Below are 24449 nucleotides of genomic sequence, written 5' to 3'. Positions count from 1 at the left end.
CGTGTTTTATGGAATGGTTCCAATTTAGGAAAGTTAGTACTCGTGGTTTTGAAAAAAAAAACCATTTCGGACGCCCTCGATGCCGCCTTGTTCTGGATTTGCCACCAAAGCAGTTTGTATAAAGAACAAACTTTTTTTCTTCTGCTACCTGCTGCCGTTTTGCGATTGCGTTTGTCGCTCGCCACTCGCTGCAACGGCCTGTTGTTGTTTTGATGTCCACCGAACCGAATGTTCTGAATGCGGGTTTTCTTATCGTCGCGAGCAGCTTTGCAGGCCAACTCGATCACTTCGGCGACCGAAACTATATAACGGCGGCTAGGTGGACTGGTGCACTGGTACTAACGCACTCGGCCTAGCTACCCTTGCGGAGCAATTGGCGAATTCACCTACGGGGAACTGAAGACCAACACGGTTCGAGCGGGATTTTGCCTTTCCCTTCACTTTTGCTCCTTTGCCATGTCCAGACATGGCTGCTTGAAACGACGTTGTGTACGGTTTGAATGAGAATGATCGCAGGAATTTTTAAGCTGACTGGCTGGCTCGAGAATTACGCATGTGTGAGACTGCGACCAATGCTTCGTTCATTTTTTTCTTTTTTCCTTTCCAATCGTGCTTCATTGTATTTCGCTGTTGTTCTGGTTGCCCGTTTGTCGGTACGATTTGAGGAGCACAAAACGGACCAATCAAAAATGAGCACATAGTGCATTTGGACAATGCTTGATATTTCACAATTATTCAATTGTTTATCTCAAGAAAAATGAAATGTTATTCGTTATGATAGTTGCGTAGATATATTTCCTATCAATTGATGTAAACACCTTTGCGATCTATTGAGAAATGCTCAAATTATAAGCGATCCAAATCTTGCATTTTTTCCTACTTGTTCAGTACCTAGATTTTCATTTCACCCCCCATATCTTCCGGTTAGACTTAGTCCTACGTCAAAAAATGGAAAAAAATCAAAACCTTTCTACTGGGCTTCTGTTATTCAATAGATCATAATAAAACACTTTTTCAGAGACCGTACATTATATATTATGCTCTTTGTTTTATTTCTGCACATCAGCCTTGTCGAAATGCGCCGACTATACAGATATGCAATAGTAATAACATACTATAATATTTTACATGACACATGCAATTTTGTCACATTACTGTATAAACTATCCACGGACACAGTCCAATTGATATATTGTTTGTATTCTGTAGAGTCATCATACTTCATAAACAGAAACTGTGATAACGTCCGATGTATAGTAAATTGAAATTGTAGCTCTTCACGCATTTTGTTCATCATTTGTTAATAACCTGTTCTATACTTGACGTATATAAACGTAAATAGGATATCGAAAACATCTTATGCTATAACAAGCAATGGGAATGCTGTGGATATATACAAAGTCTGTGAGCTAGAATCTCTGGTTAGTGATTAGTAGTTATTGCTATTGCTGTTATCACGTTTGCCCCAAGATGATGCTAGTTTGTTCCATTTCTCAGATCGCTTGCCCCATAGTCCTTTCAGGTTGTTCCATCCAGGTTCACGTTTACCCCATGCTCCTAAAATTAGAAATGAAAATTGAATCATTTTATTTTTTTTTTTTTGATTCATTGTATCACCTCTGAATTTATTCCACTGTCCAGGTCCGGCGTTGACACGTTTGCCCCAACCACCGTTCATTTTGTTCCATGCGCGCTTATCCATCGGAAGTTCATCGTCCGTTCCATCATATTGTGTATCTGTTTGCTCGAGCCGTTGGTCAATCATACTCCTGATGAGAAAATTGTCAAGTTTGTCTAACTCATGGCCGCCACTGTAGTCGGTGGCTGTTTCATCCCTGTTCCTGTATCCTTCGTAGTCTACATCAGATTCTCGTTGTTGTTCATCTGAGGCTCGCTTTCCCCAACCGCCTTGTAGACTCTTCCAGGTTCGCTTTTGAAGGTTATGCTGCATCACATCGTCGGCATGTTCAATTTGCTGTTGCTCCGTGGGAGTCTCATCAGCTTGACTATGCCTAACTACCGTACAGAGTAGGACAAGCAGAAGGATCTTTATGAATGTTGCACACGAGTGTTGAAGCGAGGTTTCGTTTATCATATCGGCAGAATGCTGAAACGATGATGGTGAAAATATGAAGAAATATTGTTTCCATGTTTTCTTGTGTTTTCATGTCCATGTTCCATTGTTTCCATGTATTTTTTTATGTTTCCATGTACACTTTCCAGAAACAGTTTTAGACCACAAGACATAGTTTCGTCAATACAAACCATTGGTTTGGTTTCAAACAAATGAATAATAGTTATTTCCCAACCTGTGTCTTGTTCAGCATCATGAAGAATAAACACCATTTTCGTTGTAAATGCTTTACTAGGACTCGACAAACTATTATGATGAACCTTAAAAACAACCTTTATTATTCATAATACGTAGAACATTCAGAAACTTTTGAGAGTTCGTAGAACAAAAGCAAATTATTTCAAACCACCTTCGAAAACATACGAGCAGCATAATTCATAACACGGGCTTCAGATCAGCTACTGATTACTGTTTCGAATGCAAGGAACTTTTTTTTTATTACATTGTATTGCCAAATCGCAGACTCCTATTATTAGAACAGCGGAACAGCAATGTACCGTGTCCTATTAGTAATGGAACTTCACAATAGCACGTGTAATGATAACGGGATAAAAAGAACGGGTGAGTTATTTGCTTCAAGAATTTTCCAATATTGTTTTTTTCGCAATCGCTTTCATCTTCCCACATCGTGTAAGTCAATATAATTTACAGAAATCGGCTGCTGTGCGTTAGTTTGTGTCGACTTTTTTTAATTGGTTGGTACATTTTCTACATATCCTAAGCAATAATCATTGAAGACATACGAGCAGATGTCGTTCTGATAATTACTGAGAATGTCTCATTCGATTACATTCATATGGATAAAATCATATCATGAATCGCATTTGCATGAAAAGAAGTGGTTGAAGCTGAAAATGTCGAATAATTTGAAGCGAGTATACAGTATATTTGTTGAGTGAACTTACAAAAGAAGTCTCTTAACACTTCCACGATGTACCAGAACTATGAATGGAGTAGAAAACCGGAATTTGCCAACAAATGGCTCTAACCGTGGCTCTGGCAACCCTATCCTAACCAACACAAATTGAGTTGGTTAGAATAGGATAGAGTCATATATGTTCAACATTTGATTATGCATTTTATTCTTAATCTGAGGTTATGATATCTATGCTCCTGATTTTCTATGTTGCTCCGAAAAGATGGTCGCACACGACCCCCTGGCCCTAATTGTAATATCCTCATCACAATGCATTATTGGCGACATTGCCTTGTATTGACATGTAGCAAAGGAATTTTAACTCGAAACAAAATAAAGCCGGGTTTAGATGTTGTCAGTTTCTAGGTTGCGAGCTACATTTAAATCTGTACCAGAGCGGTCAAAAATCTTTCTCATCTGTAATTTTTATCCAAAAATCTGTACCATCGAAAATATTCGTTGTAGAGAAAAATATATTAGCATGAAAAAAAATACTCATTCATTTACTACAAATACTAAATTTTCATTTACAAGTCATTCGTGAGTTCGATGATGTTTATACATAGTTTTACTGAATCTAGATTGCATACTACAATTTATTAGAACTTTCGAGCTGCCGCAACGATGTTTGACCAAATCTTATGATCTCAAAATAGCGTTCATCGTATCGTTATTGAACCGATTTCGAAGCTTATGTTTGTCCTGATTATATTCAGAAAAAAAATCGCTCGACAGTTGCCGAAGAGTTAGGCATAGTGAGAACGTTACAAACAAGGCATCCAACTTACTTACTTATGAATTCTGCGCCGGATGGTCGGCGCATAGGGCCGAGCAAAAAGATCTCCACTGCTGACGATTGCCTGCTTTGCACTTGACTTGACGCCAGGTGAGGTTCTCATCGACAGTCTGGATGCCCAACGTTAAGCCTCTCCGCCATTAGCCTCTGGGCCTGCCTCTTCTCCGTTGTCCTTGGGGATTCCAGTCGAGTGCTTCTTTGCAGATCTCGTTTGCGCCCTTTCGCAATGTATGCCCAATCCACTTCCACTTGCGCTCCCGAATTTCTTTTTCAACCAGCCTTTGCTGACAGCGGCGGTGAAGATCCACATTGGAAATCAAATTGCCTGGGTACCAAGCGTGGATGATGTATCACAAGCATCTGTTGACAAATACCTGCATTTTTTGCGTTGTCTCGGTCGAGACACACCACGTTTCGCAACCGTATAATAGTACGGTTTTGACGTTTGAATTGAAAAATCGGGTTTTCGTTCGTAACGAGATTTGGCTTGATCGCCAAATGTTTCTGAGACCCGTAAAGGCGCACCGAGCCTTCCTAATCCGTGTGTTTATATCGGCCTTAGTGCCACCATCTGACGTAAACTGGCTACCAAGGTATTGAAAGGTTTCTACCTTCTCAACCTCTTGCCCTGATACTGTGAAGTTGGAGGAATTGTTACTATTTACTTCCATTGACTTTGTCTTTCCGACGATTATTTTGAGACCTGCTGCTTTGGAGCTTTCAGAGAGGTAATCAAGCTTGCTCTGCATATCCGCTCGACGTTGGGCGAGCAAGACAACGTCGTCGGCCAAATCAAGATCGTTCAGTTGCTCCATGGTTAAAGGATTCCACGGTAATCCTCGGTTCGGTCTGCTGTCAATAGCTCCAACTAAAATCTCGTCCATTACGATGAGAAAGAGTAGCGATGATAATATACATCCTTGTCTCACTCCAGCAGTAACCCTTATAGGATCCGACAAGACACCATCATGTAAGACTTTACACGAGAATGACTCGTATTGTACTTCGATGAGATGGACTAGCTTCTCCGGGACTCCTCTACGCCTAAGTTCATCCCAGATATTTTTGTGGTTGAGTCGGTCAAACGCTTTTTCGTAATCAACGGACACCAGCAGGAGAGAACCCTGGAATTCGTTGATTTGCTCCAGTATGATCCGGAGCGTGGTGATGTGGTCCACACATGATCGGTCAGCACGGAATCCGGCTTGCTGCCGTCGGAGAGTAGCGTCGATCTTCTCTTGTATCCGATTAAGGATAACTTTGCAAAGTATTTTCAGAGTCACACATAGCAACGCGACATTCGGAAAGATTTCCTTTCTCTGGGACTTTTACTAAAATGCCCTGCATCCAGTCGGCCGGAAATATCGCGGTTTCCCAAATATCTGTGAAAAGTTGATGCAACATCTGCGCTGACACTGTTGGGTCGCGGTTAATGCGCCGCACTGTAGGTACCGTACGCTGCGGGTTTTGTTGATCATCGTCGCTTGGAACTCGGAAGTTCGCCGAAGTGATCTGTACGTTCTGTCATTAATTGACCTGCTCGGTCTTTCGGTCGCATTCTGGCATTTGTCCTGACCAGTGCTGAAAAAAATCAATTCATTCTTTTGAATTCGAACGACAAATACCATCAGCCATCACTTGACAACACTTCTCTTCTAACCAACATCGCGGGATCATTGGCTACTTTGATATACGGGCATGTTTCACTCATACGGATCTCTTCTCACTGTATCCCATCCATTCGATTGAATAATCACACCTCCATTCAAGCCGCTTGTCTTGCTATTATTTGTGATTTACGTTTGTCCCTATCAATTGAACTAGTGATCTCAATCTCAATCTCAATTGACATCCAACGATGCATTGGTATGTTTTCAGAGAAAAAACAGAGGAACAACTGGCGAGAGTGAATTTTTTATTTCTTTCATTCTTTCGCTCCTCGCATTACTGTGGGAGTGTGATGCTAACACACGAGCAAGGGGCATTATAGAATGCTCTCCCAACGCTGGTGGGCAGCTGCTTTAGCCGATCTAGTACGCGCCTGCCCAATGTCGGCTTTCGGCTTTCTCCGCTCATCGACGATCCTCAAGGTTTCATCCGTCATCCATTCTCTCCCCCACTACGTAGCTTACCGAGAGTTTCATCACTTGTCGTGGTAAAGGTGTTCTTGATGCCTGTCCATTGTTCTTCAACTGTTCCACCGGGTGGTAATTCAGAGGCTCGGGCTTCAAGCTGTTCGACGAAGGCCCTTTTTACCTCTGGGTTATCCAACAAGGTGTCGAAGCGCCGAAAATGCGAGCGAACAGTCAATTCTTTCTAGGCACCCACCTTTTGTCCACCAACTCTGCACATGCTCGTTTTCCGAAATTGTGATTTCCTTACGGAGTAATTTTATCTTTTTTTCCACATCTTGAACATTCCCATTGTAGTATCCTGGAAACGCTTCTAACACAAAGTTAATGCTGGTCAAATTGGAAAAGTTTTTGGGATTTGAGCGTCGAATCATCAAAATCGAATCTTTTTCTCATTTGTTTGATTAGCTCCACGAAAAAAACTGCGAGAAATATCCTTTGAAATCTCGCTGTCCATTGTTCTGATAATTTCTTCTGTTGCTATTCCAACTTACAATTTTTGTCGCTTTTCAAATGATCTTCATATGAAATAGCATTGGACATTGAAATAACGTAAGACTGATCAATCATTGCATTGTAAATGCTTTTATGATCAGCAGCACCAAGCGATACTACGGCATAAATCAGAATAAATAAAAAAAAAAATGTAAGAAATTTCACGCGTGAAAAAAATCTATGCCAATCTGTATTTTTTGACAAAAATGTGTATTCTGTACCGTACAGAATCTGTACCAAAAATAACGAAAAAAACTGTACTATTCCAGATAAATCTGTACGTGTGGCAACACACTGGTTGCGAGTAAACGTAATCCGATCGGAAGAATTACGAACGTACCCATGCCATGTAATTTGACATTTGGTTTGTATGTTTGAGGCGACTCGCCCGTTTATAAAACAAAACAAAAATTTAAGCTCTGTTTCAAGAAACACAAATTTCTGCAGTACTCGAGAACTAATCAAGCAAATGGAATCAAACATGGCATATAATGTTTTTAGGGATCAATAAACGTTTCAATGGTGGTTCGACACTCCCCTCTCTCTCTAAAGGAGGAAGAATTACATATCTCGAGAACTAATCAAGCAAATTGAATAATGAACAGTTTTGGTAGAAGTACCAGGAATTTCATAGTAAAAGGTAATTTTAAAGGATCGATTAGAAGACCAATCAATGAACAGCGATTGGACCCATGAACGTGTGCTTAGTAAGGAAACGTGAATGTTTGGCCTCCGTTGCTCTTTCAAGCTCCTTCTTCTTCCAACGCTGTTTGTCCATTCTTTCTTTTGTAATTCTGCGGCATCTGGAATCAATTAGACCAAAGAAAAGCCTCAAACCTGTAGGACCAATTCACCCCACAGAAACGTGTCCATGTCACCCCACACAACATGCAAAAATTCAAATGCAATTACAGTGGAACCTCGATTATCCGCGAGCGGATGATCCGCGTAAGCGAGTTCCATAGTAATGCTATGGACTTTCCCGGAATTTATAAGTGAGTGGTAGGATTTTCCTTTTTTTGTTTTAGTCATGGCTTTCACGTTATTTGATTTCTGATGTACACGAGCTTATAGATGGATAGTTTAATGATTCCTGTATTGATAAAACATAGTTATCCCGATGAAATATATTTTTGTTGTGTTTGCATCTCTTTTTTAGTCGTTTATTGCGTTATCCGCGTTGACCTAGCCAGACTATTCCGCGGATAATCGGGATTCTACTGTAATTTAATTTATTGTTATCAAACTTACAGTTTCGCTGCATCAAATTGTTTCTCTTCTGTAGGCGAAAAACAATACACCAATACACGAGTTTGTTTAATCAGAGGGGGGTGGAGTGTCTAACTACAATAGAAACATTAATTGCACCCTAAAACCTCAATATGCCTAATTTGGTTTCATTTACTTGATCAATTTTCGAGTAATGCTGAACTTTGTGTTTTATTTGAATGGCAGCCCCCCTTAGAGAGGGGGTAGAGTGTCTAACCACCTTAGAATCATTTATTGCAAATTTCACTTCTGAGGAACTTATAAACGAAAAACATAAAGAATTTGGGCATGTATGGGCAAAATTATCTATAGCTGGCGAAGTACACATATTTGCTTCTGTGTATTTCCCACCCGAACATGCAAATAAAAAGTCGTATGAATTATTTTTTCAGACGGCAAATCGAATTGCAGAAACACTAGAACCAGAAGTGAAATTGCATATCTATGGCGACTTCAATCAAAATAAAGTAGACTTCATTCCCGATAATGATAATGAATGCATTCTACTCCCAGTCGTCGGGGAAAATGAAACCCTACAATATATATTTGACGAAATTGCACATCTCGGTCTTAACCAAATAAATCATGTAAAAAATTTCCAAAAATATTATCTAGACCTATTAATCACTGAAATCACCGACGACTTTTGTGTGAATGAGTCCATGACTCCTCTTTGGAAAAATGAAAAATTTTACACAGCAATTGAATACTCAATCTTTATACATAATAGACAATTGCCCATCGACTGGGAGTATGAAGAAGTACCGGAATATAACAAGACGAACTTTGAAGCAATCAAATGTAGCCTACAAGCCATAGAATGGCAAACTTTATTAAACAGCGAACGTGATGTCAACTTAACTGTACATATTCTTCACGAAATTCTGAATAACATAATATCAGAATTTGTGCCGAAGAAAAGAAGACGAAGAAATTCAACCAGCAAATATCCTATTTGGTTTAACGTTCAAATAAGAAATCTAAAGAATAAAAAACAAAAAGCACATAAAAAATACAAAATAGACAAAAGTCATCAAAATTTGCTTGAATATCAAAATATTTTCCAAGAATTATATTTTGCAATTAAAAGTGCACACGAAGAGTACAATAGAAAGGTCGAAACTGAAGTCAAATCATGCCCGAAGAAATTCTTTAATTACGTAAAGTCTAAGCTCAAAAGCAATAACTTCCCATCGCAGATGCATCTCGATGAGGATGTGAGGAATTCTTCGAACGAAATTTGTAATCTCTTTGCAAATTTCTTTCAGGAAGTATATACCACATTTTCCGAAGAAAATCGCGATCGGAACTACTTTTCATTTTTACCGGATTATCCAAATGACATATCGGTGAACTATCTTTCACAACAGGAAATATGCCATGCACTAAAATAGCACCTATATTCCTAAAGAACCTGGCTGAGGAACTCACCCTTCCCTTACATTGCATTTTCAATATGTCACTACAAACTGGAATATTCCCAGAAAAATGGAAACAATCTTTTTTGGTACCTATCTTTAAATCAGGCGCTATTTAAATCTGACGTACGTAATTATCGTGGAATTGCCATTATCTCTTGCATTCCTAAACTATTCGAAGCAATAGTCAACGAAAAAGTCTTCCAACAAGTAAAGAATAGAATTACGTGTATGCAACATGGCTTCTTCAATGGCCGTTCAACTGCAACTAATCTGTTGGCTTTTGTGATATTTATTATGAATGCAATGGAAAATGGCAAACACGTAGAAACTCTTTACACTGACTTCAGTAAAGCATTTGACCGCATCGACATTCCATTACTACTCTTCAAATTGCAGAAAATAGGAATGGAACAAAGACTCTTAAACTGGCTCAATTCTTATCTAACAAACCGTGAACAAATTGTTCATTTTCAAAATTCTCTTTCAAATCCAGTAAAAGTCACTTCGGGAGTCCCACAAGGCTCTCATCTTGGTCCTCTTCTTTTCATTCTGTACGTTAATGACATCTCCTTCGTTCTCAAGCGTATCAATGTACTTGTGTATGCCGACGACATGAAGCTTTTCGCGGAAATTGGAAATGAAAACGACATCGAAGCATTTCGAAACGAAATACATGTATTCCATACTTGGTGTGATAAAAATCTATTAACACTGAATGTGAAAAAGTGCAACTCTATAACATTTAGCAGAAAAAAACATGTACCAAATATTGTAATATGTCTTGGAAATCAAAATGTAGAAAAATGTGAAATAGTTAGAGATCTAGGCGTCGTCCTGGACTGTAAACTCACATTCATAGAACACTACAACTCTGTAATAAATAAGGCGAATAGTGTGTTAAGTTTTGTCAAACGCTTCTCACATAACTTCCAGGACCCATACACAATAAAGCTTTTATATATTACATATGGCCTATTATTATATATTATGGTAAGGCCTATTCTGGAATACTGTAACATCGTTTGGAACCCGTATATGGTCGTACATGAAGAACGCATTGAGTCAGTCCAGAAACAGTTTCTTCTATTTGCACTTCGTAAACTCAACTGGACCTCATTTCCACTTCTTTCATATGAAGCACGTTGCATGCTCATAAACATCCAAAAACTAAAAGAACACCGTGAATTTGCAATGCTTTCTTTTGTTAATGACCTAATTTCGCAACGAGTACAGTCAGCTGAATTACTAGAAAAACTAAATTTCTATGTACCTGGGCGTCAACTAAGAACGTGAAATTTGTTTCTAACCAAAACATCCAGAACAAATTATGCAAATAACGCCCCTATCAATCGCATGATGCGTATATACAATCAGCACTGCGAAATAATTGACAACAACAATGAATAAAAAAACAGCTAAAAAGAAACATGTACCATAAAAATAATATTTAACCTAAGAAAACATTGTAACATTAGTGTATAAGTGTGTAGTCTACATTTGTTTGACGAAATGAATAAATAAATAAAACTTCCATATGCCTAATTTGGTTTCATTTGCTTGATCAATTCTCGAATAATGCAGAAATTTGTGTTTCATTTGTATGCCAGCGACATGAGGAATACGTCAGCTGATTTAACCATTCCAGATATTAACAAAGTGGCGATGTTGATGATGATGGCCGGTGCAAGTCTTTATTCTATCGCATCACGAGTTTGCTCAACCGACGAGCCATTCGCCATGCTTTACGACGAGTTGATAAAGCTGCTGAAGTCACATTTGGCACCAACAGTCAACGTGGTTGCTGAGCATTACAAATTCCAGAAAATGGAGGGGTCATCGAATCAAATGGGTTCTGAGTTCATTTCCAGCCCATTCAAGCCCTGAGTCTTGAGCTTGAAGGACTGTCCTTGAGCCTCAGGGACATTCCGGTGAGTTTAACGCGTTTCTGCCGGAGGCGTTGCAAGATCAGTTCGTGGTCGGTGTTCACAATTCGAGCCTTCGGACGACACTTCTCTTCGAGGCTTTCACTTTCGAGGAGGTACGTGCAATTGCATAAAGTTGGAAGGTGGCGGAGCAAGAACCAAAGGGGCAATAGGGTTCGTCTAAACTCGTGGCTTTACATCAAAAGTCAACGAAGTTTCTCAAGCCTCAGGAGAGTCAGTGCAAGCTAGGTTCAGTCAAAACAAACAGTTCAAGCAACAGTGTTTTCACCGATGAAAGGTTAAGCGACGACCACATCGGGAATGCCGCTAGTTTCGTCCCTCATTCTAGCCAAACCCAGAGAATAGTTGACATCAGTACGGAGATGATTTCTAGGTCATTCTCAAGGTCGTTTAATCTAGGACCGGACGGAATCCCATCTGCCTTACTCAAAACGCACATGAATGACTTGTTGCCCCCGCTGCTCCATATATTCAATCTTTCAGTGGCCACCGGTGTCTTTCCAACCTGTTGGAAGCTTTCCCATATGTTCCCAGTCCATAAAAAAGGAAGTAGACGGGATGTTAACAATTATCGTGGTATCACTTCGCTTCGTGCTTCGGCAAAACTGTTTGAGCTTGTTATTATGGAGCCGCTAGATGCTCTCAACAAGCAGTACATTAGCACCGAACAACACGGATTCACGACAGGTCGCTCCACTACCACAAATTTGCTGTGCCTAACTTCTTACATTACTGACAGTATGATTGAGCACGCTCAAACGGACGCCATATACACTGATTTGACAGCAGCCTTCGATAAATTGAACCACCATATAGCTATCGCTAAGCTTGGGATTAACGGCAACCTTCTGCAATGGTTTCATTCATACCTAACTGGCCGTCGACTAGCCGTCGTTATTGGTGGTTGCCAATCCTCGCTTTTTGATGCTACGTCCGGGATACCACAAGGCAGCCATCTGGGTCCGTTAATTTTTCTGATCTACTTCAATGACGTAAATCTGGTAATCGAAGGATCACGACTATCATATGCAGATGATTTGAAAATTTTCCTTCGAGTCTGCTCAATTGAAGACTGTCATTTCCTTCAACGACAGCTGGATGCTTTTGCCGATTGGTGTGTACTCAACCGAATGGATGTAAACCCCGCTAAATGTTCTGTTTGCGCGCACGAGACAGAACATATCGTACAAATATGTCTTGTTTGACACGGTAATTGAGCGAGTCAGCGAAGTCAAGGACCTGGGAGTTATTTTGGACACGCAACTCTCTTTTAAACCGCACATCTCGTTCATGGTCAATAAAGCGTCCAGAACTCTGGGGTTCATCTCCAGGATTGCCAAAAACTTCACCGACATCTACTGTCTTAAATCCCTCTATTGCTCTCTAACTCGTTCTGTATTAGAATACGGTTCAGCAGTTTGGACTCCTCATTACAACAACGGCGTCGAAAGAATTGAATCAGTGCAACGACGATTCGTGAGATACGCACTTCGTAGTTTGCCGTGGACAGACCCCTTCCGTCTACCGAGTTGCGGGAGTCGTTGTCAGCTGATCGACTTGGAATCTCTGTCGGTTCGTAGAGACACAGCCAGACCTCTGCTGATAGCTGATGTTTTGCAAGGACGCATCGACTGTCCCGTTCTTTTGGAAAACATCAACGTTCGCCCTCGAGCTCTCCGGAATAATGCGACTGGCTGTTCGACTTTCATCTATCCCGAAAGCTTCTTCGTCGGAGATTTTGTTCTTTCTTTATGGAACAGACTTCCATGTGATTATTGTTTTATGTGATGACTATGTGATGACTTTTTGTAATGTATTATTTGTGTTTAGATTTAAGCTACATCATTAGGGCCTTTACAGCCTGTTGATGAGTTCACTAATATTAATAATATCGTAAAACATCCGAAAATAAACCATTTTTTTTTTATTGCCTTGTTTTGTAACTGTCAGCCCCAGTGATCAACATTTTTCTAACGAAAAGCTCAACGTCAGTTCCTAGGGACCGACGTGTTAACGAATTTCAATTATAGAAGCATTCCGAAAATTAAATGATTGAAAGGTATTATTTTTCATTTTAATTCGTCTATGTGATTGGACAATGGTGAGATGAAATCAAACGATACTACAGGCAAACATTTTTTTATGCGGGGGATAGTGACCGCACAAAAAATCGTACAAAACTTTACCAGTAGCTTTAAAAACCGTGTTCGGCAGTTCGAAAAAAAAACTGTTTTTGAGCGGTAGACAGGGACCGCATAAAAAAAGTTTCCCCCAAGAAAATAACTCAAATCCAAGTCATTCACCGTTCGATTTCTTTTTGTTTCCCTGCTTTGCCATGCGACAGTTTGCCTTTTCAGTTGCGCGTGGCTGTGTTGTGCTTTTAGTTGCATGTCGAAACTTGTTGCTGTTAGAAATTATTTTTTTTTTATTAATCCGTTTATTTTTACAGGCTCAGTTACATAAGTTTAATGGAGCCAAACTCTTAACTATACTTCAACTAGCATATATCAACATGTTGTTTCCTTAATTCTATGGTTAATGAAATAGGAAACCGATTACTCGCGGTCGACTCGAGTTTAGAAGGGTGACACATTTTCATTAGGAAAAGGATGGGATGTAAGGAGATTTGTGTTTACACTCGCACTCACATTCACATTCACATTCTCATTCACACTGACACTTCACACTCAATTCTTAAAACTATCCTTACATCTAATATGTATTTACAATTTAACTTATTCTAATGTTAGTAGGAAGGGAACCGATAGCTCGCGAAGGACGAAAAGGAGGGGAAAAGGATTTATAAACAATCACACTCGAAGATCGATAGCTTTAAGGAAAACATATATTTGGGACATGTAATCAAGGTCTAACCGAGCCAACACATCTCTCACCGGCACATTGGACTGCTTTCCTCCAGCCCGAAGGGAGTTTTCTAAATTCGATCTGGCGACAAGATACAACTCGCACGACCAAACAACGTGTTCGATATCGTGGTAACCATGGCCACAACCGCAGAGATTGCTGTCGGCAAGATTAAAACGAAAAAGCAGCGCGTCTAACGAACAGTGATTGGACATGTGTCGGGAGAAGGTGCGAATAAAGTCCCGACTCAATTCCAGACTTTTGAACCACGGATTGAGGCTAACCTTAGGGATAATTGAGTGGAGCCACCGGCCCAATTCATCTTCGTTCCATTTGCGTTGCCAGTTAACGATGGTATTTTTACGAACTAAAGAATAAAATTCATTGAAGGCGATTTGACGCTGATAAATTTCGCCTTCAATTGCACCTACCTTTGCTAATGAGTCAGCCCTCTCATTACCCGGAATTGAGCAATGTGAAGGGACCCAGACAAAGGTAATGACATAACAGCGTCTGGATAAAGCACTCAAAATTTCTCGTATTCTCTCAAGGAAGTACGGCGAGTGCTTTTCCGGCCTCACTGAACGGATAGCTTCGACAGAGCTAAGACTATCCGTTACAATGTGATAGTGTTCAACAGGTCGTGAGGCGACGCTGTCCAGCGCCCAGTGTATTGCTGCCAATTCAGCAATATACACTGAGCAAGGATACTGAAGACTGTGTGAGGTGCTAAAAAATTTGTTGAACACTCCAAATCCTGTGGACTCATTCATAGAGGACCCATCAGTAAAGTACATATTATCACAATTGACACGCCCATACTTTGCTTCGAAAATCGTAGGAACGATCTTCGATCGATGATAATCTGGAATTCCATGGATATCCTGCTTCATGGACAGATCAAAATGCACAGAGGAATTGATGTAGTCAGGAAAACAAACACGGTTGGGAATATACGAAGAAGGATCAACCTGCATGGAGACGAATTCATGATATGAGCTCATGAATCCAGAATGAAAATTTAGCTCGATCAGCTGCTCAAAATTTCCGATCACCAATGGGTTCATAACCTTACACCGAATGAAGAACCGAAGAGATAATAAATTGAAGCGATCTTTTAGTGGGAGTACGCCTGCCAAAACCTCGAGACTCATGGTATGCGTTGAGGGCATACATCCCAACGCAATACGGAGATAAAGATACTGAATTCGCTCGAGTTTAATGAGGTGTGTTTTGGCAGCTGATTGAAAACAGAAACTGCCATACTCCATCACTGAGAGAATAGTTGTTCGATACAACATTATAAGATCTTCGGGATGGGCTCCCCACCAGGTGCCGGTAATTGTACGGAGAAAGTTTATTCTTTGTTGGCATTTTTTACTCAGATACCTAATATGGGCCCCCCAAGTACATTTGGAGTCGAACCAGACCCCAAGATATTTGAATGACATAGCATGAGTGATCGGTTTACCCAAAAGTTGAAGCTTTGGTTTTGCTGGTCTATGCTTCCTAGAAAAAACCACCATCTCTGTTTTCTCCGTGGAGAATTCGATCCCTAGCCCAATGGCCCAGGTTGAAAAATTGTTCAAAGTATCTTGTAAGGGTCCTTGCAGTTCGGATTCGTTTGATCCTACGACAGACACCACTCCATCATCTGCAAGTTGTCTTAGGTTGCAATTTTGTGTAAGGCAATTGTCGATGTCGCTTACATAGAAGTTGTACAAAAGGGGGCTTAAACATGAGCCCTGGGGGAGTCCCATGTAGGAGACCCGACTTACTGTCGAATCCCCGTGAGAAAAATTCAAATGTTTCTCACAAAGCAAGTTATATAACATATTATTCAATAGAGGCGGCAGACCCCGAGAGTGTAATTTGTCTGACAGGACCTCTATTGAAACAGAATCAAAGGCCCCCTTTATGTCCAAGAATACTGAAGCCATTTGTTTTTTTTCGGCGTAAGCCAATTGAATTTCTGAAGAAAGCAACGCAAGACAATCATTCGTCCCCTTGCCCCTGCGGAACCCATATTGTGTATCTGAGAGTAGGCCATTCGTTTCAACCCATCGATCAAGGCGAAACAAGATCATTTTCTCCAACAATTTCCGTATACAAGACAGCATTGCTATTGGGCGGTACGAATAGAAGTCGGACGCGGGTTTTCCGGGTTTTTGAATAGCTATAACTCGTACTTGTCTCCAATCATCTGGAACAATATTATGCTCCAGAAACCGATTGAATAAGTTCAACAAGCGATGTTTCGCCACATCAGGGAGATTTTTCAGCAAGTTGAACTTAATTCTATCCGATCCCGGAGCAGAATTGTTACATGAAAGGAGAGCAAGAGAGAATTCTACCATCGAAAACTCGGAATCAAGATCGTACCTATCTTGTGGTATATCTCGAACAATTTTTTGCACAGGAGCGGAATCAGGACAAACCTTCCGTGCAAAATTCAAAATCCATCGATGTGAATATTCTTCGCTTTCATTCGTTGAAGAGCGATTTCTCATGTTTCGAGCCACTTTCCATAATTTTTTCATTGACGTTTCTCGTGACAAACCTCCCACGAAATTTCGCCAATAAGCACGTTTTTTCCCTTTGATCAAGTTTTTAAATTGATTTTCAAGGTCCAAATACGTCTGAAAATTTTCAGGGGTTCCACGTTTCCGAAAAGCTCTAAATGCATTCGATTTTTCTACATAAAGCTTGGAACATATGCTATCCCACCATAGATTGGGAGGCCTTCGACGAATAGTGGAACCTGGGATGGGTTTCGTTTGAGCGCGAACCGCGCCGTCATAGATCAAACGAGAAAAGAAGTTATACTCCTCCAATGGAGGTAAACCATCTCTGGAATTGATGGCTAGAGTAATCGCGTCCGCATATTTTTTCCAGTCAATGTGTCTTGTGAGGTCATATGCCATGTTTATAGATTCAGAAGAATTCGACCCAATGGTGATGGAAATTTTGATTGGCAAGTGATCACTACCGTTGGGGTCCTGGATTACATCCCACTTGCAATCTAACGATAGTGAATTCGAGCAAAGCGAGAGGTCAAGAGCACTTGGGTTAGCAGGAGGTTTAGGTACACGTGTTGTTTCCCCAGTGTTCAAAACGGTCATATTGAAGCTGTTACAAAGGTCATATATCAACAATGAACGATTGTCGTCGTACTGTTCCCCCCAGGCAGTTCCGTGAGAGTTGAAGTCTCCCAAGATCAATCGTGGCTCAGGAAGGAGTGAGCACATGTCAACAAGTTGCTTGCGGCTAACCGCAGCTCTCGGAGGCCAATACAAGCTGACAATACAGAGGTCTTTGCCTCTGATGTTTGCATGACAAGCAACAGCTTCAATCCCTCCAATAGGTGGAAGGTCAATTCGAAAAAATGAGTGGCACTTATTGATCCCCAATAGCACCCCTCCGTATCTGTCATCACGGTCCAAGCGTACAATATTGAAATCATGGAAAGAGAGATCATCTCGCGAAGAAAGCCAAGTTTCGGACAGAGCAAAAACATCACAATTGAACTTATGAATTAAAAATTTGAATGTATCCAATTTAGGGATAAGACTACGACAATTCCACTGTAAAACAGTGATATCTCCGACCTCTCTATTTGAATTAGACATCAAGAGAGATAATCATTGCAAGGAGGGGCCATGTTTGCATCAATTGTTGCAAAATTGTCTTTAATACTGGAAGCATTGAAATGACAATGGTTCTGATGGAGTCGGAAACGTTAAAACACTTGAAGATTTGATCCAAAAGGTCAGACAACTTTATAAATCCCGATTGGGAAGTTGAACTGGACGGAAAAATAGGGACAGTTGGGGTTTTTGATGTCCCCTCGAGTGCTGGGTCGTTCGAAGGTGAACTATTCCCACGGAAGCCAGGAGGAACCTGATTTTGCTTGTCCGCTGCACTCGTTTTTTTAGGCAAGCTAACAGGGGATATCACCGGAGGGACTTGTGATTGAATTTTGGGAGTGGTCACATTTTTGCGCCGGGGATTCCCTTGGGAAATAAACGGTGTACCCCCGTGAGCTGTGTCCGCTTCCATTTCGTCAACTGGCAACGTGGAAAAGATATTGTGTGAGGAGATTGGATGTTGTTGTTGTTGGGCCTGTGGAGAAGCGCCCTTTAAAATTTCCGCAAAAGTGCGTTTCGAGCGTTCCTTTAAAGAGCGCTTCTGTTTCTCCCAGCGACTCTTGTAATTTTCACAAGCTGAGAGCTCATGTGGGGTCCCCCCGCAATATGGACACTTATGCTCAGTCGCACTGCAGGATTTGCCCACATGTTGCTCTCCGCAAGTGGCACAGCGCTCCTTGTTGGCGCAGTAGTCTGCTGTGTGACCAACTGACTTGCATTTGTTGCAAGTCATGGGCTTTGGCACGAAGAGACGCAGCGGAAGCCTCAATTTGTCCACCATAACGTAGTCAGGGAGGGCGGAACCAGCAAAAGTTACTCGAAACGAGTCGGACGGCGTGAATTTTGTTTTTCCCTCTTCCTGGGACACTTTTCCTAATTGATGGCAGTCCAAAATTTTAACTTTCGTCAAAGGGAGCTTTTTAAATCTGCCATCTCCCTCTTTTATTAATGCGCTCGTCAGACCCGTTTCTGTGATCACCCCCGAAATTTCTACGTTATGGCAGGGCACATAGACGCGATATTCTAGTACGAACCTATTGTCGACAACAATCTCGTTAGCTTGCTTCCGATCAGCCACGACAACACGCAGTTTGTTCGGTCGAACCTTTCTAATTTCGACCACGGAGGAATATTTTTTTGTCAGATCTTTCATGAGCTGAATGACGTTGAGCGATTTTCCGTTGGGTTTTGGCCGGAAGAAAACAACCCATGGGCCAGATCCAGATGCATCTTCTGGATAGACCTTGACACGCGGAGAGGGGACAACTGCGGGGGAGGACGAGGTCGATTGTTGAGCGGGAGCGGGAACAGTTGGGCTGGGAGGCAAGTTCGGGAGATAATCGGAAGCGGGAGCGGGAGATTGAGGGGGCGAAGTGGAAAAGTTTGCCAATTTTCTTGAAGGGGGCTTGTTGAGGTTGATTAACTCTTCCTCTGAAAAGACATCGTCTGAGGGGGGAACGCGTTTAAGCGACTTCCCAGTAGTTAGTGAGGAGGAAACATCAGATTCAATGTCCATATCAAGAGGATCGCACTCTGCCATTATGGCAGATATACAATTATACTTTTTCTTTTTTTTTTTTTTTTAAATCCTTAACCTAATATATATATAAACTAAAATACTTGAAGTGCACGGGTGCGGATGATTTGTAACGGTGCTCCAATCGAACCACGTGATGATCGCTTGGCACAACAGCAATGGTGTATCGCACCACAATACGATGACGAGGAACGGCACACGCTCACAGCGCCCGCAGTGGAGGACTTCTCCCTCCCGCTGGTTGTGATTACTTATCACTTCACTCTCGCAATAAAGAAAACACCGTTAGAGCGACACAATCACTTCAGCGAAACCGATAACGGTATTGTTCCAACACAATAACGGACACGAACAACTTTGCGTCCGGCGGCTTCGGACTGCGCGAGCTGACTGTTGTTAGAAATTATGTCATGCATAATTCTGGGTCAGATGTTGTGTAATTGCGACACGCAAACGAAATAGAGTTGTTCCAGTTGAGTAACAATGTAAACAGGATCGTCAAATATGCTTCTTTTCATATACCATATATATATATATAAAGCTCTCTACTCATCTTTGGTTCGCTCAACACTGGAGTACTGCTCGGTAGTATGGGCTCCTTTTTACGGTAACAGTGTGAATGGCATCGAATCCATCCAACGAAAATTCGTTCGGTTTGCTCTTCGTTGGTTACCTTGGAGGAATCGGCTCAATCTTCCAGATTATAAATGCCGATGCATTTTGATGGACCTACAGTTACTAAGCGTTCGCCGCGACGTTTCAAAATCTATATTTATCGCTGATCTGTTGCGGTCTGATATTGATGTTGGTGCATTATTGCAACAACTGAACATAACATCAGACGCGTGAATCTACGTTCTTACTATTTTTAAAACATCCCAGTCTTTCGCACGAACTACGGTGCAAATGAGCCGATAACCGGCATGTGCAAGGCGTTCAATAAGTGTTACAATTGTTTAGATTTCAATCTGTCCCGTGTTAGGCTTAAGAATTTGTTTTACGGTGTTCTTCTTATTAATTGATTGTTTTTGTATCCAAACCTTTTTTAATGTGTTCGCGTTTAGTTTAAGATTAGGTTTAAGTAAATGTATCTGTAGGATTTTATGTAGTCTGTTGATACGTAAAAGATGAGGTTTTGCGCCCACTTTGTGGACTTTTCCCTCCAATAAATAACAGAATATACCGCACAAAAAAACCGCGCAAGAACAGAAAACCGTACAAAAACAGGTTTTCCTGTATATTACCACTTTTTTTTAAAGTTTGTACTGAAAACGTAGGATTCTCGGAGAATGATATCGAGTATCTCAACTCTTTTGCGCTCAAAAGAGTATTAAAAACTGTGCTTTATTTCCCCGTCGTAAGAAAGAGATCGATTTACTCCCAATTTAACGCAGTTAGAAATTTGTTTGTTAAAGATATAAGACAAATAAACAGACTGAACTATTGGTGAAGCCAACTGTGAAATAGGGACTGAAATAATTGTTTCAAAAAATGGCTTGCTGCCAAGCAATTGCTATTTCAGATGGAATAACAGTCCACATGTTTATATTAGGCTGTCAAAAAAGTCCTGCGGTATTTCCGCGAGGTGTCGTTGTAAGCGCGTAGTTCTAGTTGTATTCATTGTATCGAGTCATACTATAGCTTGTTGGAAAGCTATTTTTGCGCGCTATAATATAGTCCTTGACAGTGTTTTGTTTGGTTAAGTCGTTCGTGAGTTATAGTGTCGCAAATATGGAGCAAAATAAAGAGAAAATCCGACATATTTTACAGTACTACTATGACAAAGGCAAAAATGCATCTCAAGCTGCCAATAAAATTTGGGCAGTTTATGGACCCGATACAGTTTCCATGCCCACCGCACAACGATGGTTTCAACGTTTTCTTTCTGGTGTAGAGGTCGTCGAAGATGCGCAACGCTCCGGAAGCCTGTCGTCGAAAATTGCGACAAAATCGCTGAATTAGCCGAGAAAGACCGGCATAGTAGCAGCCGTAGCATCGGCCAAGAGCTGGGGATAAGTCATCAAACCGTTATTAACCATTTGAAGAAGCTTGGATTCACAAAGAAGCTCGATGTATGGGTGCCACACACGTTGACGCAAAAAAAATCTTTGACCGTATCGACGCATTTGAATCGCTGCTGAATCGCAACAAAATCGACCCGTTTCTGAAGCGGATGGTGACTGCCGATGAAAAGTGGGTCACTTACGATAACGTGAAGCGCAAACGGTCGTGGTCGAAGCCCGCTGAAGCGGCTGAGACGGTGGCCAAGCCCTCATTAACGGCCAGGAAGGTTCTGCTGTATGTTTGGTGGGATTGTCAAGGAATAATCTATTATGAGCTGCTTCCCTATGGCCAAACGCTCAATTCGGACCTGTACTGCCAACAACTGGACCACTTGAAGGTAGCACTCATGAAGAAGAGGCCATCTTTGATAAACAGAGGCCGGAAGCTCCGGGAACTCGGATGGGAGGTTTTTTTTGCATCCGCCGTATAGTCCGGACCTTGCACCAAGTGACTACCACCTGTTTTTGTCCATGGCGAACGAGCTAGGTAGTCAGAAGTTAGCCACAAAAGAGGCCTGTGAAAATTGGCTATCCGAGTTTTTTGCCAATAAGGAAGCGAGCTTCTATAACAGGGGTATTATGAAGTTGGCATCTCGTTGGGAACAAGTCATCGAACAAAACGGCGCATATTTGACTTAAAACAGATGATTGTAACTAATTTTATGAATAAATGAAAATTCAAAAAAAAATACCGCAGGACTTTTTTGACAGCCTAATACATTGATAATACGATTCAAATGCATTTGCAACAATAAAATATTATTTTCGCGATTAAAATGTGCGTATTCGTATCCGTGTACAACACCACAGTTGTTCCCATTGTATTTTTACCTGTGAATGATACATCATAAACCAAGTACGGTATAGTAATACTTGTAATATTAGGTTGGGGAAAATGTTATCAATTATTTTCAGGTGAATTTCAAAACTATTTTTAATATGCTTTGGATTTTCCGATTTGGGGTAAATATACACCGTGAAATTTGTTGCCATTCTAGAGGTAGCTTCATAATGTCTCTATCATAGAAGTCTTGGTCCTTATTGACAAAATACTCCAGCAATAGATTTTTACAATCATTTCTTGATTCCGAGGTAGTCGCTCTGGAGCAATTAACTCCGATTAGACCATGATTAACAATTCACGACCAACATGAAAATTGAGCAGACAGAATTTCCTCCCACAGAAAATAATCAGTTACTCCAATTTGCTACGAATTATCTTGTCCAAAGCTTCCTCAGTAGTATCTCATAAATGAATAAAATATAAATACCGTTACCGGTAGCAAATTAGTGAGAGAAGCAGGGTTGAAAGTATACGCTACGTTGTATCCTGTTGTAAATTGCAACCATTCAAAATTTTCAAAATGAATGGCTCTCCACAGGATACTCGTCCAGTCCAGCTCGTCTGAAGTATTATTTTCTTATCTGATCACTATGTTGTATATATTAATTCCAAATCTAGTATATTAACTATGTTTATGAGTGAACTTATCTTTTTGTTACATTCTAATCACATTTGTAAATCGTACCCTCATAATTTTATGTTCGGCCTAGATGCTTTTTGAAATGGATTTGAAAACGTAGAATACAAATGCGATTAACACATAAAATTTATTATGGTCTGAATATATTGCATTTACATACTCAACTTATATTTCTATGAACCCCATAGCGATAACATTTATCTCGAAGTACACATTCTTCTATCCACGTCAGTAAAGTCACTCCAAATTAATATTAATGGTGGCGAATATAATTTTCACACAAAATCCGTTCAATTAAAACAATCCGATTCGGCAAGGGCAGACTGGATTGCTTCCATCCTTCCCACTGGGTGCAACAATCAGGAGAAACTAATCTCATTTTGAAACCCCTAATTTGCATAGCGCTTTTGTGCGGATTACGCGTAAGGTGAAGGTGTTTAACATTTTCTTCGGAAACATTGGCCCCCGGGTCATTGCTGCGGACGCGTACCTGTACCTGTTTCGTCCCTGATAGAGCGATACTTCTCAATTTATCATGGGTCAATGGTTCTAAGCCAGAGCACGACAGCAACTTCCGATACCGCTCGACTCGCTTCACAAGGAATTTTCCTGGAGATCGGAGGTGGAATTAAAATTTAGTCAATCATTTCGAGCTTGAGCATTTGAGTTCAATTCCTTCTAGTGGGTTAAAAATAGTGTGTCTTTTGAGAACTACAGTCAAACGGCCGATGTGAGAATAGCTATACCAGTGAGGTAATTTGCAAAATGCATTTGTACCCACATTATGAAAATTTTCGCTTAGCCATAATAAAACACCATTCAACTTCTTTGATGTGATTTGCTAGAACGGAAGCTTTGTGTTAACCGATTCTGGACAGAATTTCTATTTCTGCAGCTCTACTCTGATGCCCGCATTGACCACTTTTTCCGCCCAAGTTCAAAAGATAATAAACACTCAACCTTTCGGTTTGATGTATTTTCAGTATGTTTGTCGACATCGACATATATAGAAAAAGATTTATCTTCTGATTCGTGCGGCGTGAGAATACGAATCAAGATAACATCCAGAAGAATCAGTTTCACTCCACGAGGAATCTTTGATTGGTTAGCTTTATTTGAAAAATGTACATCAATTCAACGTAACTAGCTATGATAGAAGTTTGCTTTGTCTCAGCTTACCATGAAGGAAGAATCTCGATTCTTCCATTTTGGCTTTCCATCTGAGAAAAAGGGTGATTTTTATGAGGTTCGTTTTTCTTCGTTCATCTTTGAAAAATACGAATCAATGATTCCGCCAGCCCATGAACTGTCCCGAACAGAACTCGTGTACCCGTGTTCACCGGGTCGGTAGTTCGATGACAAATATGGCCAATCGGACTTTGTCCACTCGATTATTACGACCATACAATGAGGTAAGTTTAAGAAACACATTTTCCCAGTTTCTTCACAAGTGTCATTCCTTTGTGCTACAATTTTTTAAGGCGCCCTCTTAAAATAAGCAATAAAATTCAATTAAACATCAGAACAAAAAATAAGACAGCTGGCCGTAAGAGAACTTTCGCTCTACACTGGTTTTCCATCATCTCATTTGAAAGTTGGCGCAATGCTAGAAAAGTTATTGGTAGATTGCACATCGTAATGTGAAGAATCTTTCCCTCAAAACATCATTTTATTGAGATCAACTTTTGGATGTTTTTTAGCCAAAGATACAATTGTGTGTTCTCCAGATACAAATTTTGATTCCCAA

General features: G+C 40.7%; 1 protein-coding gene across 2 annotated transcripts in view; it reads right to left on the bottom strand.

The window, feature by feature from the left end:
* Window positions 1-965: 965 nt before the first annotated feature.
* The window catches only part of LOC129761852 (prothoracicostatic peptide), an 86734-nt gene continuing 63250 nt past the window's right edge, over window positions 966-24449 (bottom strand). The window contains exons 1-3 of one of the 2 annotated variants that reach the window (XM_055759659.1): window positions 19239-19391; window positions 1618-2107; window positions 966-1557 (exon numbers count right to left, since the gene is read on the bottom strand). In XM_055759659.1, the coding sequence (XP_055615634.1) occupies window positions 1430-1557; window positions 1618-2095 (606 nt within the window). In that variant the 5' untranslated portion in view covers window positions 2096-2107; window positions 19239-19391 and the 3' untranslated portion in view covers window positions 966-1429. Of the gene's footprint in view, window positions 1558-1617; window positions 2108-19238; window positions 19392-24449 lie in introns of those variants that run through there. The other variant, XM_055759658.1, reaches the window with a different exon arrangement.

This window comes from Toxorhynchites rutilus, chromosome 1, assembly GCF_029784135.1.
Source record: "Toxorhynchites rutilus septentrionalis strain SRP chromosome 1, ASM2978413v1, whole genome shotgun sequence".
NCBI lineage: Eukaryota > Metazoa > Arthropoda > Insecta > Diptera > Culicidae > Toxorhynchites > Toxorhynchites rutilus.
Note: the sequence above shows the minus strand (reverse complement) of the source record. Positions and strands in the feature narration are given on the sequence as shown.